Below are 21,443 nucleotides of genomic sequence, written 5' to 3'. Positions count from 1 at the left end.
AAATACTGCTGAATAGCAGTAAATTAAAAAAAAAATTATCAAAAATACAGTCACAGCAGTGAGCAATGTGGATTAAACAGAAGCTGCAAAACACACAGAGAGAAGGAGAAAGCAGACTCTGAAACGGGCTATGACGTCACAAACATGGACAACACATTAAATAACAGAGAAAGAGAAGAGGGAGAAAAATCAATACCTAAAAAATAAAAATAAATTAAATTAAAAATAAAGAGAGAGAAAGCTAAAAGAAAAAAAAAATCTTTAGGAGTTAGTGGAAACAGTAACAAGACCCTACCTGATCGTAACTGCTTAATACGGCCATTGTTGTTGCTTGTGTCCACAGGTAAGAAATCTTTAAACCAAGTGATTTCCGGGTCCGGATTCCCACTGGCTGCGCAAAGCATGGTGGCAGTGCGTGTACGCTCAACCACCTTCAACTGTGGGCCCATGTCAATGGTGGGAAAGCCCCTGGGAATTTGATCCTCTGCAAAACAAAAGGTGATACTTCATTAGGTTAGTAAGTCAGATGCCCAAGATTAGAGATACTGCCCATTAATCTCCCCCCTTACCATACTCAGCATTTGCTGAGAAGCTAACACACACCAGGCAACATGGCATGTATGAGATTCGGATACAGGCACAATGTTGATCCTGGCCAGAAGAGTACACAGTCTAAGTTAAGAGGCAACCGCCTAGCAAAGACCTCAGACACTTTGATAAAGACCCTGTGAAAACGATGCATCTACGCTTCTAGGAGCTCAGAGGGAGAAGCAATTGCAGAATGGCTGCCTGAGGAGGTCACTGAGCACCGAGAGGGTGCTGTGAAACGGGCCTTTAGGAATGAGGTGAGTTGGCCCGGAAGATGGGATTATCACAAGTGCAGGCATTAAGATAGGACACTTCTCTGGAGGAAAAACCCAGCAGGGCCGCATTAGCAGGTACCTGAAAAGCAAGCAGGTTATCTAGGCTAAACTATCTATATTCAAATCTGATAAATGTTTTTGTCACTTTTAAGTAAAACTATATATGTTTTTCACAAGCATGATGTTCAACTTAAAAGAATTCCTTTGTAGGGAGTTTCAATTCATCAGAAAAAAAAAAAAAAGTTTGAGAGTTTCTGTTTCCAAAGAAGAAAAGAACAAAAGCAGCACCTTAGTGTAAGAAAATACTTTTCTCCATTCGTAAGGTCTGCGCCATTTTTGGTCATTAAAAAGTTGAAGTTTCTAAATTTTGAATCTTCAACTCATCCAAAGTTCACTTATCCATATCCCACATCAAAATTGTCCCAGATCTTAGATCTTGAGAAAATAAAATCCTCTGAAATCCACAAGCATGGCCCAGATCCATAACCTACATTGCCAGCTCTTCCAGCCAGCATTAGAAAGATAAGATACATTCTATTCCAACACGGAAGGGAGCTTAGCTAGATGGGTGATAATTATCTAAATTACAACGTGGCTGTTTGTTTAAAGACCACTTTGAAACATTTTGACTTCCGATTGAGCCTGGTGTTAATTTAATCAACACTCCTTCATGACTTCTGATGAATTTTCATGAGCCACCAATTCCAAAATGACTCAAAAGCACAAACACCAGTGAGCAGAACATTAGAAATCATCAGATGTGGCTTCTCTTTAGATGCCTTCTACAATTTCTGGTATGATCCTGTGGTCTTGCTGAAGTCTAAGTGAGGTATAATTTTTAGGGAAAAGGCTCCATTTTGAGGCCCCCACCAAGTTCAGTCAAATCTATGTGTTCTCCACCATCACCCCACTATACCTTTGGGGTAAATTCAATCTCCAAAATCTGACTAGCAAAGTTCTTTTAAATTTGGCCCCATTTTTCCCAGCCTCTCATGGATGATCTCCTACACAGGACATTTTTTTATGCCTATACTGAAGTTTTCACCATTTTCCAGACAAATGCTGTCTGCTGAAGGCCACACAGCCAAAATCCCCTTCTTTACAGATCCTTTTTTCTTTCTTTCTTTTTTGGTTAAATTTATTGTTTAAGGTATTATAAATAGTAGTACATATGTCTCCTTTCCCCCCAGCATATCCTTTTGAAATTCTCCCAACTGTATTTAATCTTTTCTGTGTCAGAGATTCCATAGAAGTCAGTACCTACATCTGTCTTGTACTTTTTATCTAGCATCAGTTTACCCCTCCACACAGTGTGTTATTCTGGGTCTCCTTTGTATTGATCAAGTTAGTCTAGATTGCCAGATTTTAGAAGAAGCTCCAGTATTTTCAAGTCCATGTATGGATACATTGCACAATTAAAAGAGGATTTTTTACTGTATGTAATAGGGAAGTACTTCTGGTAGAGAGTTGGACAGAGAAATGGTTAAGGAGTAGAGAGATTTTTGAAGGTGCATAGTGAACGAATGTCAAAACACTACCAAAGAATATAGCTCCCAAGAAAGAGAAGATGCCTTGAACACCCAATCTAGGTTATTGTAGGAGAAAACTGAGGGTCTAGTAGGAAAACATGTAGACTCTGGAGATCTACCACAGACCAAGAAAAGTAGCTGAGGCAATCGAGTTGACCTATGAATTCCCTGGAGAATAATTTACTATCTCATCAGCTAGTTAAGGCTGGAGACTAAAAATATATAATTAGTTAACTTCAAAGAGCTACATTTTACTTAGGCTGAAAGACAGGGCTCTTTTAAGAAACAGTAATGTATTCTGTTTCTCTGAATGCTTACACATTGTCAGCCAAGCAGAGGTCTACAGTGAACAAGTTTCAGCAACAGTGGTTAGAGATGGAATTTCGAGATGATTTTTCAGGGCTCCAAAGGAATGTTAAAACTCACATGTCGCATAAACAGCATTTTGCAAATTAGGCTACGCTGATTTTAATAACCTATTCCACTTATTTCATCAGGCTATTCTTCATGGCTTTAAAGGTTCTGTCAATGCATTTACATCTATAGCATTGTTCTTTTGTTATTTGAAGAAAAAAGAAAGGAAAAAAAAGATCAATAGCTTTTGCACCACATTCATTATACTATTAAGCATCTCACTCCACAGTTATTGACACAAAATGATTCAAAGGATAAAAATAATTTACCTCAAGTGTTCCAAAGTCAACTCCACTACCTTAGTCACGTACGAGTGAGTTTCTAAGGAAAACGCTGACATTTTGTTGTTATTTTCCATATTTAAAACAACCAACTTACGTTAATCTGAAATTAGGCTGGGATTCCCGAGCCAGGCTGGGACTCCATCTCTCGGGGTCTCTTACCTCCCCTTGGCGGTTCACTAGCAGTTCCACGGACATGCATTTACGTGGCTCTCCTAGTCCTTCCTTCTCTACCAGTTCATCTCTCTAAAGAACCAAGCCAATATTCATGCCCATCAGTGGCAAGTGTCAAAGACTTAAGTCGAGCCACTTACTAAAGACTCTTAGAAAAAAAAATCTAGAATTAATAACCGTTTATAAGAAATGAAGTCCTCACCATGGGGAGAGCTGACAAAATTGACTTTTGCCCTATGGAAAGCAGGCTAATGCAATTGCATGCCCTTCCTTTCCCTTCTCGGCACATAAAGAACACTCCAGAGCCCCTTTCCATATACACAAGTGCACAACAAAGATAATCTTCCTTGCATAGTAATCAGGCAGAGAATGTAAAGAAGGCTGCTTTCTTATTTTTAATAAGGGTAATTAAATTCTAGCCACCCCCTTTTGCACAGAACCTCTTTGAATGCACTTTCTTCATTAAATTTTCATGAGAAACATCACCACACTTGTAACAGATTCAAATAGCCGGAGCAGTTACACGTTGACAGTTGTGGCTTGTTTCCAATTTGACTGTCAGGTATTTGGCAATAAAACTCAGTATTCAACATAAAACAAACTGTGGAAATAATGAAATTTCTAATTGGAATGCTTATCTCAGTGGGTGTAGCTTAGAAGATGTTAATTGTTTTTTTTTTCACCCTCTACATTTATTAGTGATTTATGTAAAACTGCCTAGGCCATTGGATAACATCAATTTTGACAGCTTATCAAATGTCTGGTACCAGGAACTTGTGTGTGTGTGTGGGGGGGGGGGGGAGATCAATACCCTTTATACCTCAACCATATAAACTTTTACAGCAAAAAAGCAGCTATCAAAAATTAACACATTGTCAATATGTTAGTAGCTTTAAACTTGTACATGAGGTGAGTAGAAAAACATTTTGTCCTATTCATTAATGTGCTCATTAAGCTTTAAAGTGCCTTACTTATCACCGTTCCGTATTAATATTCAATCATGCAGAATTAGCTATTAATTCATCAACAATTTAAATCAGACTTGACCTTCACAAAGCCATTTGGTCTGTCATTTTGAGAGGCCATTAAAGGGCATATTACTACACACTTGTGCTTAGTGAATCGTAGAAGTCATACATATTTTGTTTGGAATGGCAGCTATAATAGGCCTGGAAATATAGCTCATTCTTTGAATCTTGTTTGGTGTCTTAATGAAATATGCTGGTATGAAACTTACAATTCCATTAAGGAGAGAGAAAAATGAATGTCAGCGGTTTCCAGAGTTAACATCCCATTGCTGTAGAACTTCTGTTAATAACCCCTGATCTACCAAGGGCTTGAAAGGAAAGTATGGGGACATAGTCTGAAATTGTTTTATAGGGAGTCATGCTTTAGATATCTGAATGATCAAATAATAGCTTTTGCACAATTTTCTCAGTAGACTAATTTCATTATTCATCCATAAACAATTTTAATGATGCCTTCACTTTCGCTCCAGTTCTGCAAACACTGAACCTCTCTCATTTGATAAGAAACCACAACTAAACTGCCAGCTAGGGCTACAGCCTCCTTCTAAGGTGGCCCCAAGCAGTTCATCTAGCCTAATCTTGCTGGGACTCCAAGTAAATTCAACCAGACTGGTCCCAAAGCCTACTGAGTTTATTTCCTGCCCCTCATTTGAACAGTTATTCACTCTTTGTTTTGTGGCTATAAATTTGGCCTCTTCCATTTGATACAACTCAAAGGGGAAAAACTATCTTATAACCTCTTTCTAGTAGTAATAGATTTGCACACTTACAAAAATAGTTGTTAATGACAGTTTTTATTTTTATAATCCTGCATTTTAATTTAATTAATTTAGCCAACAAGTTTCATCAATTGAGATATGTCATTTGGGGCAGTTGCTGCACTAGAAACACAAATCAGCTCCTGCCTTCCTAATTTTACAGGAAGGCTTCCCTTACGTGGTGGTTGTAAGTTCCCAAGTCAAAACTGCAACCACCTCGCAAAAACCTTATGTGAAAGCACAATGAAATTCAAAAGAACACAATAGAGTGTGGATCTATACTCTGCTATCTCATCATTCCAAGACTGAAATGGAATTCTTGATGTTCAAACTAATAATAAAACCCAAGTGAATGACACAGTCATATATTGAGGCAAATACTCTGGGTCTTCTTTCACTGACAGGAGCAAAGATTTCTCAGTGGCTGGATATCTTACAGCTTTAGGTATTCACTATATAATCTTACAGAAGCACAAACATTTTTTTCTTATTATTTTTTTAAGGATGGAGGGGCTAAAGGAACTTTTCATTAACATAATAATATGAAGAATATTTTATTAAATAAAAGTGCTGGACCCTTTAAATATATTGGAAGGCATGAATTATTGCCTGTTACAGAAATAGTAGTAATCTATACAAAAGAAATTCAGTGTGTTTTTATACCTAATAAAAAATAAACATTATCCTGGAAAATTTAAATATGTAAGTCTACTAGTAAAAGTAATCAAACAATAAAATAGATTTATGTTTATGAAAGTTGCATTATATTAAAAAAAAAGCCTTTAAACTATTGGTTCTAAAAATCTACTGCATAGTCAATAAGTGCTGTCATTCATTCTATAGCTATGTATTAAAGCTCTCCTTTGTGCCAGAACTAGAACACCATTGGATATGAAGTAATCTGAAGGATCTTTATATTGTGATTAATTGTATCTCAAGGATAATTAGATTCTTTGTGAATAAGAATAGCACCCAGCTCACAGGCAGGAGGAGTGAATGAGACAATGAAGTAAGTGTGCCTAGCACTGCCTGACATCTAGTAAAATACCATCTTACTCTAACCCAAGCTCCCACAATGGATTTAAATAGAATGGAGGCATATGACTCTAAGGCTTGGTATGACAAGCTGCAACAATAAACTGCAAATGGAAAACATTCTATGCATGTAATAAAAAAATTATCTAAACATGCAAGTGAATTGAGAGGGCAATATCGTGTCAAGTAACTTCTTCAGAGCTCACAAAAGCCCTCACTTCTCTGACCAAGATTTCAGGCTTTTTGATTAATCTACAGCATAAATAATACACATCTATACTGTCATGTGACAGGTTCTTAAAAGTGAACTTTAAAAATATCTCTAAGTTTTGGGAAAATAAAAGCTTTGCTGTGAATGATTGAAAACACTGAGCCACTTGGCCTGCTGAGAGCTCCCTGAGACAGGCAAGGGTGGCCTCCTTTTCTGTAGAAATCATGGCTGTCTGTAGACACAAGACAGAGACCCAGCAAAATTAAGTTACTCGTTATAGGTCACACATACAGCAAAAATAAAAATAAGCCTTTAACTCTAGATTACTTGTGTTTTTAGTTCATCATGTTTTCTCTATTCCAGTAACTGTCTGTGAATAAATAAAACTCATAATTGGAAGTCAACTCATAAGGAAAAGGCACAACAAAAATAATTTGAATACTTAATAATTTTTTTTTTTTTAGATTTTAAGTTGGAAGAACTAGAGACTCAGGCTCCATGGATATAATAATCATTTTGAAACAGTTGTAAAAAGTCCACCATTTGGTACATATCAATTGGCCTCTCATTTGCTTAGCATTGGTTCTAGGTAGAGACAAAACTCTTCCAGGTATGCTCGCCAATCAAATGTGGATGAGAAATGTATGAAAAGGAAGAATGTGAAAAGGATGCTAAATATCAAATGATTTCCCTAGGAAGCTCAAATTCAGCACTATGGTTATATTTTTAACCTTCTGTAATTTCTATTTAGTTTCTAGGAAGGGCTAAAAATGGCAGCGCTTTTTTGAGCAGACACTAAAATAAAATGCAGTACACAGACCAGAGAACCAGACATCAGTAGACTAAGTATATTAACTCTATGGCCTTAAGCCCCACAGGGGTAGGACCTGTAATGACTACCCCAAACGGCTTGTCTAAGAGATGGGACGGATCAGCATTTCAGAGGCTGGTTGGAGTATTTGCTACTTTGTTGAAGAGCAAATGAGTTTTTAAGCTAACTATCCTTCAGAATAAACCACACTATCAGGCTACAAGCAAGAACCATTTCCTCCCAGAGTACAGTTCCTGAAGGGAGCGGGGTGACGGGGAGGGAGGTATGTATTATTCTTTTCTTAAGGAAAGTGAAGCTTTTATTTTCACCATTCCAGATGGCGGCACGGTAAAATTGATGCTGCTTTGATATCATGACCGTATTATCCAAAAATCAACACTCCTTCAAGTGAATTGAATAAGTGACTGAAAACAGAAAAATAAAAAGAAATAAAAGCTAAGTCAGTGATTTCCTGGCAAAGTTGGGCTCCAGACCATTATCAAAATGATATTCATATGAGTAAAACTGGGAAAAATATATACTTAAATAAAGTGGTTTCTAATTATGAGTCAAAGGCTACTCAAAGTCAGAAAGAAATGATCCAAAGCAGGAGAAAAGTGGCAGTTAATAAATGCTACTTCAAATGGAATACTTAATAAATTTAAGATCTGGCCCAAAAAAGTAATTAGGAACACGATGCAGTGACTTTTTAGGCCTGGGTCCTCTTTGCAAGTTATCAGGTACAGATGGTGTGCTTGTCTTAATATGGCTATAAATCAATCAGAGGAGCTTTTATCTCGGAATGGAATTAGGTATCTCTTAAGGGCAGTTACTGGGTTCAGGAGGCCCCAAAGACTTCTCATAGAATTATGCCATGCCAGAATAGAAAACTGGAGGTTGATAAGCTGATGGGAGCCTCATTAGCAGCGACTACATATTCAGCACACTAACCAGATGCCCACAGAGCATCCAGAGCAAAAAGCTTCGGTTTCTGAAATGTCCTTCACATGCTGAGGAGGCACTCTTGGCACAGAACGAAGCACACTTGTTTAGAAGCTATGTGTGCAATTGCGCTACAAATCATGAAGTCATGTCTACATGGCAGGACACAAATCCAGTTAGATTTCATTACCGTTTGTATGGATGCGGTGGCTGCAATTTCACATGGCATTAACTCAGTTAAACCTCTTTGTTAACAGTGTTTAGCCTTGGCAAATGATCACACTCTTTGTGATCCAAAGTCAGATAAATTCCCGGGGGATGGGGGGGGGGGGATTATCCTCCCCTGTCTAGAAACACTGTTAATATCAGAATATTTAAGTAAATACTTAGGACCCAGGTTTATGCTTTTTTCCCCCCTTCTCAGAAACACAAATCTCATTAAGATAATAAAATTCAATAAGCATCCACTTCCGCAAATCTAATTTCTTTCTATTAATTTATTTTTATAAAAGAGCACGTGTCATGATGCTTTGTGCATCATCCAACTTTTGCCTCATTTTGAAGATTAAGATAATTAATCACTTTACATTAATATTGAAATCACAATGTGAATTTTTAAAGAAAAAAATCAAAGGAAAAACGTACAACGAAGCTGAAGTTCAAAAATTGAATTCCTGTGTTTTCAGAGAGAGAGACAAAAAGTTAGAAATAGTAAACACAGAAAGAGAGCTGGGTTTGGCTCCTGCCTCCATCATTTTTGGCTTTGTAAAAGTTGGGAATTCTAATGAGCTCAAATAAAAGGAGGCCAAGAATAACATTCATCCTGGCTGCCTCACTGTGTTGTGTTGAATATAAATAAAAATAAAAATGTAAGCCATCAAATGTTATATGAAACAGAAAACTGGACTGGACTGTATGGTGAATTGGAATCAGAGGCACTGGCATGAACTCCTGGTTTTAAAAATATACACATTGATATAGAAATGAATATAATTGTAAATGAGTGTGCACACACACAGACACCCCCTCTTTATAAAAACTTACCAAAATATCTCCCCCTGCACTGTGACTCAAGAGTGGCACCAAAGGATAGCAATGGCCATACCTAACATCCAGATCTGTTTTCTAAATATGATTCTCTAGTAAAAAGAAGTAGAGCTCCTTGGAGAAATGCCTGATTCCTTACAGCACAGGACAAGGAAAGGTCCCGGGTTCGATTCTAGTCAAGGGCATATGCCCGGGTTCAATCTCCAGTAGGGGGCGTGCAGGAGGCAGCTGTTCAATGATTCTCATCATTGATGTTTCTATCTTTCTCTCCCTCTCCATTCCTCTCTGGAATCAATAATATATAAAGACAAAAGACTGAGAAAATGCCCCAGATTGAAAATGTCAAATGAAAACACCAAATATTATGTAAATCGTTTCACTGTAAATAATGAAAACTACCAGAGCATCTTGTAGTTTTGCCTTTGACCATCTTATGATACAATAATGTATTATCTATGGAGGCAAGTTTCCTCTAAATACAGATAATTTCCTATGTATATGGCAAAAGTGTGCCTGAATTTAACACCAAAGATTACCTAATGGAACTTGTTTATATTTGTCAGTGTATGAGACTTTTTCTTACAAGTATTTGGAGTCACAAGCAGTCAATTTATAACACTACTCAAAGAAACCTAACTATAATTTGTCTATTTTTGAACTTTTCTTTCTCTTTATATAAGCTTACTAAAAAAATGTCATATTTAAATGGAAACATAGGGTAGAAATTTATTCAGTATGTTTTAATATATCAAAATATTAATGTGTTAGACGTTAGACATCTAGAAAATAACCAGGTAGGAAAAATGCTACCAAAAATGACTGAAATCAGGACTCAAAATTACATGAATGAATCTCTTATCCTTTGCTGCTAAAAGAGATATCAGGCCCCTACGTAAGATTTTAAAAGCTTGACTTTATTTAATAGTATATTAAACTCAGCAAATTAGAAAAAAAAATTCAGGCAAAGCCTGAGAGGATTACATAAAGAATTGTGGTCTTTTTCATAAAGCAACAGGAAGGTAAAGAAACTTTTTAAAGGTAGAGGTAAGTGTGTGGGCTGGTAAGTGCTTATAGACAAGTGTATGGGGGGGGTATGTTGCTTATCAAAGTTCCATTTTGAAAAACACCCTTTTAACTAGTGTGAAAAATACACTGGGGCAGGGAAAACTGGGGTGAGGGTGAGGGGATATAGAGAGGCCAAAGGAGGTGACTGTGATAGCCCAGTGACAAAATCAGGGTAAACTTCCACCAGGAAAGTGGTGGAGAAGAAGAGCAGAAGTAGAGAGAGTTGAGACTACTTTTTAATTTCAGTTTTATGGAGATATAATTGACAAAAGAGTAAGATATTTAAAGTGTATATCATGGCCATGACTTAAATATAAATGCATTGTGAGAGTTGTGAATAACTTGAAGGTCACATTGATAGGGTCTGCTAGTATTCTGAGGACAGGGAATGAGGGAGGATTATCATCAGGGATGGTTTCCTAAAGACATGGGATAGATTTGTGTAATATATTTCCAGTCACATGCCTTCCCCTGGAGAACAATGCCATGCATTTGAGGTACCTACGTAACAGATGGCATGAGCTCCTGCAGGCTGGGCTCTGTCTTTGCCTCAACCGTGTAGCTACCCCGAGGGAGGAGCACAGGGCCAAGTCCAAAGTAACTACATGCCAAATGCTTACTGACCCACCAGTACCCTCAGAAACCAGCGCAACGGCTGGAATATTAAGCCATAAGCTCCCTTAGGAGCTCCGTCTCAGGGTGAGGGCAGGAAAGGACTGCCTCTGCCTGCAACAGTGTGAGCTCAGCACGCTGACCGTGGATGTGCCCGGGGCTCCCTGGGCACCAGTCTAGAATGAGATGAAGATGCCTATGGGTTTGTATCCATTTTCCCCAACAACAGCAAATTCCTGCAATCTGAAGACAGCTGACACGCCAGAGTACGTTTTCCCTTAGCCACAGAAGAGCCTCACGGTCCGTGGCCTCCTGAATGAAAGGGGAATAATCTGAGCTGTATTCCCATGAAGACATGCCATTAAGAACCTCTTAGAAGACAACGTGTGGCTATCACATTTTAATATGCTACCTGCCAATTAAATAGATATGGGTTTCCAATAACGAGGTATTCAGAAGTGATATAATAAACCTTTCTCTTACATATGGAAAACAACCCAGACTTGTTCATTTTCATTTAGTTGCAATAGACTGACATACTGCTATAAATCTAGTTCTTAAAGTGACAGCAACCTGACAAGCGAAAAAGTTATCCAGCCTTCAGTAGTAGAGAGAGCCAATATAGCCTACCATTCTCCCAGCGTACCAGCAGGTACTTTTCATATTGACTGCAACACCCATGCTCCTTCAACCGCTCAGTGATCAGGGTTATAAGCCTGCTGAGTAAGGAATGTGTGGGCACTTAAGGAAGTGAGAACGCATATTTCAGCCCCTGATCCCTAAAATAACTCATGCTATTTAAGTGTTGATTGTTACAAAGATAAAATAATATGCAATACAACTTCATAAAACATACATGACAGGTTTCATGGGCAAATTATAATCAAGTGGGCAAATTTTATGGGTTTGCAGGAATTAACTCTGAGGAACATAAAATATAATAAAAAATGTTTACCCAGTGAGAAAAAGTCATTTTCAATTTAGTTTATGTTTTTATCATATACTCGCTCCCCCACCCCCTGCCTGGGTGCCTTGGGCTGAAAGCTTATAGACTCCCATTTACCGAGGACTCACCTCACATATCCTAGGAAGTAGCTGTCTGAATCCTGTTCCTTTGGTAACAGCAGCCCATTTTTTTCTGTTTTTGGGTAATTTTCACTTGACACTTGTATGTGTGTGTGTGTATGTGTATATGTGTGTATGTATATGTATGTATGTGTGTATATGTGTGTATATATATGTGTATGTATGTATATGTGTGTATGTATGTGTGTGTGTGTGTATATATATATATATATATATGTATATATATATATATATTCCTCCTAAAACCTAAGCTACTTTTCTGAAACATGGTGTGTGGGGTTCTAGAAAAAAATCTTCCTAGGATATCAGTTTTCCTGGTAAGTTTTAATAGGATATAGATTTAAGAACATTCCAGCACATATAATCATAGTTTTTAAATGTTTCTGTCTTAAGTTGTAAGGGGGGTGGGGGGAGGGCAGTGGAATATTTAAGACAAAGTTGGCCAACCCTCACCTCTCTTTCACTCCCAGACATAATTTCTTCCTTTATATTTTGAATCCATTTCCTGGCAGGGAGAATAATATTTGTCTTAATACTTATATTCCACCCCTGTCATGAAGCCTACTGTTTGTTCAAACATATGGTGCCACGTTTCTAATCATCTGGCTTTAAGTAATTCCATTTAACCCCTGGCAGAGTTCATGAGGAACCTGGACTCCAGGATCCCTGCTGTGTTAATGACAAAATCTGCTTCCTTCTGGGTTATTCTTCAAAAGGCAGATATTAAATGGAAAATTTCTCATTAAAATTATTTATGAATTATAAAACATGAGATCATTCTGAGGGTGCCTATGTCATCCTGATAAAATATGTATATGATGCGGGACCCTAGAACAAAGAGAACTACAATAGATTTTATCTATTATAAAACCAGAGTGATTTTTCAGAAGAAATGGCTATGCAGATCAACTAAAGCCAAAGTTGTGCTCCTTGATAGATATTCTGGTGTATACAACTGTTTTCAGTGACTGAATTTATACAGACATTACCTCATTTAGTTACCAAAGTTCATATACTGCAACTGATTAATCACAGTTACATGTTCAAAAAATACTTTACAGAGTCATTTTGTTTTAAATTAAATTAATGATATGGATCCTTGCTTATAATTTCTTAACAGTTTTATACGTTCCAGAGATTATATCTACAATGCATGGCATAGATCGGTAGTTCCTTGATTTCCTATTAATCCTGTTTAAGAAGAGAGTCACCATACTTCATATATAATCAGGTTGAAATTTTGGGTGCTCTTTTTTCCATCTCAATGTAGAGAATGATTGATTTATTCTAACACACATTACTATCATCCTTAGCAATATGTGTTTGACTATTACTATCATCTTTAGAGAGAGAGAAAGAGAGAAGAGAGAGAGAGAGAAAAGGGAAAGAGGGAGAGGGAGATGGAGGGGGACTGAGAGAGGAGAAAGAGAAATTGATCAATTTCTTGTTCCACTTATTTATGCATTCATTGGTTGATTCTTGTATGTATGCTGACTGGGGATCAAACCTGCAACCTTGGCATACCACAAAAATGCTCTAACCAACTAAGCCAGAGCCTTCTTCCTTAGTTTTCTTAAGAAGATGTACAAACTTGGCTTTAACATGGATCAGTGTTAAAATCTGCAACTTCCCTTAACCAACCACACAGCGGTATTTATATCTACACGTACCAAGGATCTCAACCTCAAACTGATAGACAAAACTTTGGTTAGGGATCATTAGCTGAAATAATGCAATCTCATCCACTCTTCCACATAATGTAAAAATGATCCTTAGGTTAGAGGATAAGGAACTGGGACTATTTTCTGTTTACTGGGAAGCAAGTTTTACTAAATTGTCTTGAGGTATAACTCTCCAGGTTACACTGAGGGACTTGAATAAGCAACTGTCCTATGTATTTGAAGAGAGTTAAACATGCCTCTGATGAAGAGAATATTCTTTCCAACACGACAATGAACTTGTTGTGAAGAATAAAGATTTCTATCTTTATTCCCTGGTTTCAGTCTCAGGAATAATTATAATTTTTCTCAAAAACTGACTTGTTTTTATTTTATGGACATTAGTCCCTCTGTGTCACAGTTTTCCTCTTTCTCACTTCCAGATCTGATAGAAGATTTAAAGCTAAAACTGTGGTCTACTTCTAGCACAGGCAAAGAAAGAAGTCTATGGCACGTGTTCCAACTTCACTTCTCACATCAACTTAACTTCCTCCAACGGTTTCTTGTTCTGCCACCGCAACATTTTTATCTCATAACTAGTGGCCTGGTGCACGAAATTTGTGTGTGTGTGTGTGTGGGGGGGGTTTCCTTAGCCTGGCCTGCACACTCTCCAATCTGGGACCCCTCGGGGAATGTCTGACTGCAGGTTTAGGCCCAATCCCTGTGGGCCTAATAGACACAGATATATAAATATTGTAAATCAGATCTTTCAAAAATATATATTGAACAAAATAACTGATCTCCAAGAAGTCAAGAAATACCCACACAAACCAATCCATATTGCCCACAACAGTCTATGAGAAATGTTAAAGTTATGATAAACCACATCCAACCTCATTACAGGGAGCTTCCCTGAGAGTAAGGCATAAAAAATGGGGGGGGGGGGGAGAAAGGATGGAGAGAAGTATAAAAAGACAGAGTGTCTTAAGCATTTTATTTCTTTTTCAGGTAAGTCGCTTTAATTAAAATATTCAGCCCATAATAAAATTGAATGAATGTATAAAAATATACTCAGCAAGTCTGTATAGAGCACATTCTTATATTACTTAGAGAAAATCATATTCACATATAACACTAAATATCAGTACTATTTGTTCAATTTAATAACCATTGGTTAAACACTTCTCAGATTCTCTACATCAAATACTGGTTAGCACTTGAGGGCTCCAAGAACAGTCCCTCAAAGTCTTACAATATAATGGTGGAAACATGCATGTGAACAGAGAAAATGTATGAAAGAATTAACTGCTAAGGGAGTACAAAGGAGCGAGTAATGAATTTTGCTGGGCTTGGGGAAGCCAGGCCTAAGAGCATGAATAGAATGCTGATAGCCAGGAATGTGTTAAGGACCTTCAAGGCACAGGAAAAGTATGATGAATGTGCAGATATATTACCTACATGGTGCATTCAGTGTGAAGTGTGGCCCAGCTTGGGTGCTTTTGTTTGGGGATGGAGTTGGAAGGACTGTGTGGGAAAACATGTGGAAGCTTGAGGCAGAGATTGTCAACAGGGCCCAAATGTGAGAAGCCAGAAGGGCTGTAGGGTTTATTTGGTAAGCACTATGGAGGTGGATATTTTTTGAACCAAGAAAGATAGAAGAAACTTTTCACGTTCTAAAACACACCTTGGTCAAAGGAGTTTAGTGATCGGGCACAAAGAATGAGATCAGTGGCTGTATTTGTTGTAATGCAAGATAAAGATATCTGTGTGTGGATATCATTATGGGAAGAGAATGGAAGAGAGGACGCTAGATACACATTGGGGAAATTTAGGAAGGTTTAGGAAGTATTTGTTTTGTTTAAGGGGAAACAACTGAGGTAAAGGTAAATCTCAAGTTTCTAGTCTCCTGGTGAACAGTCGCGCATAGGCAATGATGGGTGATGTTACCTAATAGGAACATACAGGGAGAACTCAAGATTTAACATGTAATTTTGAGTATCATTCATGTGAAAGTGATGGTTGAAATCAAATGGATGGAAGAGATGACCAAGGGAAGAATTTACAGTGAGAAGAGTATTAGTAATAACCAGATTTAAGGATTTCAGCATGATGAAATCATTTCCTAAAGTAAGTCTAATTTGTTTTATAGAAATTTAATTCAGCATATCACATGGGATACTTTTACATGCTTTGCCTGTAAGTGAAACAAACCGTTGACAAATGCTCAAGTATTCTTTTCATAGAGTAACAATTTTGCTAGTTTCTATTAAATAAAAAAATAATAAGATTAATTACATTTTAAGAGTTGCAGACTATAAACATAGATAAAAATGTGTGAATATTCGCCTTGTATGGGAGGGCATATGAGAATATGATGCAAATTTTGAGACAGAAAATAAAGTAAAACAAAGTAAATGGAAAAATAAACTCAGAAGGAAAATTTTTGAATAGGGAGTGCAAGATGATTCAAGTTGTAAATTAGCAAGAAAACAAAAAACAAAAAAAAAAAAACTCTCTAATGTTAACTTAGAATATCAAGGCAACTGCTGTTATTTTAATAATTCCAAAACAAGGATGATATTCTTACCTCTCACTTCATCATGCAAAGAAGGTACCAATGTTTCAAGCACTTTCATTTAGCATATCTACATTCAGATCTCTGTCCACATACTAATCCCTTTTGAAACACCTGAGATTTGAAAGGGCCACTGAAGTTAATTTAGGAGTGCAGGACTAATATCAACACTATTGATTAACTTGAGCAGAACCAAGCTCAGAGCAAAACCATAACGTGGGATCATGCGGAGGTGAGGGAAACAGATGGCCTCTCCACTTTTATTGTATTTCAAGGACTTTGAAAAATTGAAGGCTTCATCTATGTTGTTAAAAAAATAATTCTCTGTACCCAAAAATGTGTTCTTCATGTTCTATAATCTTATATATTATTCTGGATTTATAATAGGAAACATACTTTTTTGCCCTGTCTGGTTTGTTCAGTTGGTTAGAGTGCTGTCCCAACATGCCAAGGTTGCAGGTTCAAGAAGCAAACAATGAATACATAAAGAAGTGGAACAACAAATATCTCTCTCTCTCTCCCTCTCTCTCTCTCATAAAAAAAAATATTAAAGAGACCTACATTTCAATGTATGCACTTAAACACATACATTTTACAGGCATATGGTACCTTCCATATTTGAAGCATTGCATTAAATGATTTGATGGATGAATGGTGTTCTAAAGTAGACATGTCACAGAGTAAAGAATTACAACTGGCCTACCACATTGTATCAGGTAAAAAGCAAAATAAAAAAAAACTATTCTACATTGTCTATAAGCAGTGGCCCTCAAATATAGATTTTAAGTACAACTAATATTTCAGTTGGCTAAAGACCTCCTTGACAATTCATCCACTTTAACACATACATACATGTGTTGATATGAATATATATTCCTCAGCACAGTGTGTGGTAAGAATAGTATCTCATTTAAGAAGACACCATATTTTTCAGTCACTTAACTACAGCTAAATCTTTTTCAAAGAGAAAACCAGAAATAGGATACTATATAATTTATAGAATAAAAACACATCCTAAGATGTCTTGAAGGACACACTGGTTTCCGTGGTCTAAAGAGCTGATGTAGAGAGTTCCTGACAAGAATACCCAAGACTTTCAGATCTAGTGTTCACTGTTCCGCTGGTTTAGCCAGGAGTCAAGCCACTGAAACTAGAGAATTATGAAAACAGTAATACCAGAGCAGGGTATGAAAAGAATATTTTTTCCATATGCTTGCCTTTGATAGTGAGCTTATTCTGTAGCTGCCATAACAATTATTCAGCACAACCTATTCTGCCATGGAAGTAAGGTTGAATAAACTCCATTCCTGAAGTGTGTTTGGTACCTGGATGGAAAAGTTCCTATAAAAGCATCAGTCAGACTATAACTTGGGGATAGATTTTGCTCAATAGATACCTTATTTCCTTTGAGCATTTTCTCTCTCATTTACTAATTATTCCAAAGGATACATTTTTCCAATGACTGTAATCTCTTAATCTTAATGCCCTCATGGTTCATAGTAAAACATATTTTGTCATTCATTTTTTCCCCAAATCTACAAGCCACATAAGGAAAATGTCTCCTTTATATAACTATTCTCCATCAAGTGACATTCAAGTTTTTATAATTTAAACTCACGTAATTCCATTCCTCTATGCTCCATATCACATCAATTTCTTGTTTTCAGTAATAAAACCATCATTTTTATAGATAAGAGAGTGTATAACAGGTCTTTTTTCATTTTCTACTACATTCTGTTAAGAAAACACACCCAAATACACACAAAACACACACACACACACACACACACACACACAGATTAATGATTCCTAAAAGATTAACAACAAGGATCTGAGACTGACAATTACTTAGCAGACTGAAGAACCAGTTATAATAAATGGCTTTAGTTCCCAACCTGTGTGGGAGATGAAATGATCGTTTTCAATCACTTCACTACAAGACAAAATCATTAATTGGCATTCCCTGAAAATTGCTAACAACATTTCTGCAGAATTTATAGCTGTAATAATTCAAATTTCTAAGCATAATGAAGATCCCCAAAAAGTTGACTCTGAGTGCCACTCAAAGCAACAACTCTTTTTGCTTAAAACAAACATGCACAGACTTCATTGAAACACCATTGGCAGAATCAAGCCCTGGAACAGATCAAACTTGAAATGGGATCCAGCCAGCCTGTTCCCAATAAAGAGAAGACCATGTGTTGAACTAAGCAAATATGGATAAAATAATGCATCTTGAGATTTGGGTAGAACTTTTCTGATAGTATTTCAATTGTATCTAAGACCTAAGTTGAAGCCTAGTGGTAGAGCCCTTTCCCTACCACACTCCTTATTTTCAAAGACTCTATCAATGACCTGGACAGGTGATGGAAACAGGCTCCTCCTTTCAGGACTTCTAAGAGGTGACAGAAGTGACCTATTACCAATAATGACCCAAGGAACCCCCAGTCCAATCCCTTTGGCCAATCTCTAATCTCTACACGACAGGGAAAGAAAAAGTCAATAGATACTCAGAAAGTGCAGGCTTCTTTCTCTCAGGGAGATTCGTGGTACAGTTTGGGGTATCTGCTTGAAATGGAGAGCGATAGCAAGTTTCTTTCCTTGCTGTGTCAGTATTGAGCAGTATGAGAGAGCTTGAGAGAATATGACTTGTGTTCCTAGGATTTTCCAGCCACTTTCCCCCAGAGGGCTGAGAAAAGAAGGCTCACTAAAGTGCCTGGGAGGCAGACAGAGGCATTGCCACCAGCCTACTTCACTGCACTCCTCAGAGGTTGGAGATAAGATCTTGAAACATTCTTGCAGCTTCCCAAGAAGGCTTGTGATGATAAAGGGAGGGCCAAGCCACAGGAATCCCAACTAAACAAGGGGCTGGGCAGCATGCACAATGGCGAGAACCGAAGGACTGAATACATAAGACTATCCTTCTCTGAAAAGATCATGTATAATGTTGGAGGCAAGAGCAAACCAAACATGAACAAAAGAATGCTTAGGCCTCCATCTGCCCTGTGTAGCAGACTGGAAATGGTTATGAACTCTGAATCTGAGTTGGCCACATGACCTGCTGAAGACAGTAGGACATTCGTAAATGTGATATAAGCAGATACTTGGCATGTCATTGAGCTTTGGGGCTGCCCTGGTAAACGCTACAATGAACACTCTGCAAAAAAATAAAATAAAATAAAATACCTTCCTAATTGCCTCTGTTCGCCAGAGCCAATAGTCTGCCACCCCCTGGTACATGGATGAGCGTATTCCACTAGTAGCTAGCCATCAACCACTCGCCACATGACCACAGAGGCATGAGCGAGCCAAGATGCATCAGTCAAGCTGACTCGGACTAGTATAACTGCCCAAGTGAGCGACAGAATCTGAGAATTATTAGGATGGTTCCCATGTTAATCTTCTTGTAACCAACAGGTGGGCAAAACACAAATTCTTGCTTTACAAGATTTAGTATGGCATTCCACAAATACCAACTGAACTCTGATCCTCAATCAACTTAAAAATGCTACAAAGGTTTTTCTTAAGCTGTTTCTTTACAGAAATAACGGAAGACACACACACACAAAAATACAACTACAAGAAAGCCCTCTGGGGAAACAGAAAATAGACTCTGTAGAGTTGCTCTAACCTTGAACAGCTTGGAACATCCCAAACTGTGGGCCTGCATCACCTGATGTGGCACAGAAACAAGCAGCATACTACTTTGCTTCCACTTATTTTCTGCAGGGTTGAAGAGGTGAAATGCAGTAATTCCATTCTAAATTAGCTCAATCCTTCACTTACCAGTCACTTGCTAGAAAGATACTCTCTACAAACCACTGTACCACCTACCAGGAGAAAGTCATGATAAACAAGACAGATTTAGAAAAGAAATGGGAGAGGGGAACCAAGGTATAGGTTTATGACAGGTACAAGGCTGGGCACTATAACATGTATGATCATTTAATAGCCACAAAACGCTGTAAGATCCCTCATTCTTATTATGTATTAATGGGCTCAGAGACAGTACATAACTTTTAATAAGGTGTGCCCTTGTTGTTAGCCTGGCAATTCTCAGTTAAGTGAATACCCTCAATTAAGGAGGTCGGGCATGTACACTGTAACGCAAGAGAGAAGATGCAGAGGGTCCTAAAGATATAGAGGGAAAAGGATCAGAGATTATAGCCAAGAAGGAGATGATTACAAAAGCAAAGCTCTATTAGCAGGGAAGGTTTTGAGTTATGCTTTAAATAACAGAAAGAAACCTAAGGTTGGAAATGGGATAAAGTTATTTTCTTCAGTTTTTATAGCATAGAAATATGTCTTAATAGAGAACATTTTCAAATAGAGAAAGCGAATTTCTTGTGCACCTGCTAAATGTAGCCATGAAAAACCATTGTCAAGTTACTTAATTTGGGAGTGTACCATGTGCAGGGTATGCAGTGAGGCATGCGAATAGTCTAGAAAGACAGCAGCAAGTACTTCGGTTTGACTGACAAAGAGGCCACCCAAAGAGCTATGGTAACACCTATTCTGTAATCATTTAAAATGTGGACACGGAGTGAGAAGCTAACCAATTGTAACATGTATGGAGGTGAATTTAGATGACTACGTATTCACTGAGATATAATTTTATAATGATTATGCTGAGAAAGAAAGTTAACTCTGGGACAGGAATCTATACATTGTCCAACAAATATTTGTTTATTTTGACCTTTTAGATTAAGTACTACAGAGCAGTGATTTTCAAACTTTTTCATCTCATGACACACAAAGTAATTACTAAAATTTCACAGCACATCAAAACTATACCTTTTGCTGATCTGACAAAAAGTAAGATATATTTTGATTCATTCACACCAGACCACTATTGTTGTATTGACTGCTGTCATTTTTTGTCAATCTAAGGGAAAAGAGGTCAGTGCCCCTGACTAAATAGTCAGGTATTGCATGCTTTAAAAATGCTTGCAGCACACCAGTTGGAAATCGCTGTAATAGAGGTATCACAGAAATATATGAAGCGCATCTAAGTCCACAAACCTCATAAGACACCAACATATTTGTGTTTTTATACATTTTTTAAATCATGTTTGCGGGCTTTGGTGTGGGGAGAGTAAGCCAACTTAGAATCAAAATCCAATCTCTTAAAAGTGAAATATCTTCACATCTATGGGTATATGACTTAACTATTGAAAAACCCAACTGCTTAGAGGGAGATCTATATCTATACATACATACATGTACATACATCGCTATTCCTGCAAGACAGTGGCTTTCAATTTGTTAAATCTTCCTATGTAAGAAGAGCACCATTTTCTATTTCTGTATATTAAACTCCCAGCATAAATACAGATGTTCTCTAAAATTTAAGG

General features: G+C 37.4%; 1 protein-coding gene across 12 annotated transcripts in view; it reads right to left on the bottom strand.

Annotated features, from left to right (window-relative positions):
• Nucleotides 1-21,443, bottom strand: part of PTPRD (protein tyrosine phosphatase receptor type D) — a 506,304-nt gene that overhangs the window by 208,504 nt on the left and 276,357 nt on the right. For all 12 annotated transcript variants that reach the window (XM_059656673.1, XM_059656670.1, XM_059656671.1 and 9 more), the window contains exon 5: nt 296-484. In XM_059656673.1, coding sequence (XP_059512656.1) covers nt 296-484 — 189 coding nt within the window. The remainder of the gene's footprint in view (nt 1-295; nt 485-21,443) is intronic.

Source organism: Myotis daubentonii, chromosome 11, assembly GCF_963259705.1.
Source record: "Myotis daubentonii chromosome 11, mMyoDau2.1, whole genome shotgun sequence".
Taxonomy (NCBI): Eukaryota; Metazoa; Chordata; class Mammalia; order Chiroptera; family Vespertilionidae; genus Myotis; species Myotis daubentonii.
The sequence above is the reverse complement of the archived record's forward strand: the minus strand, read 5'-3'. Positions and strand labels throughout refer to the sequence as shown.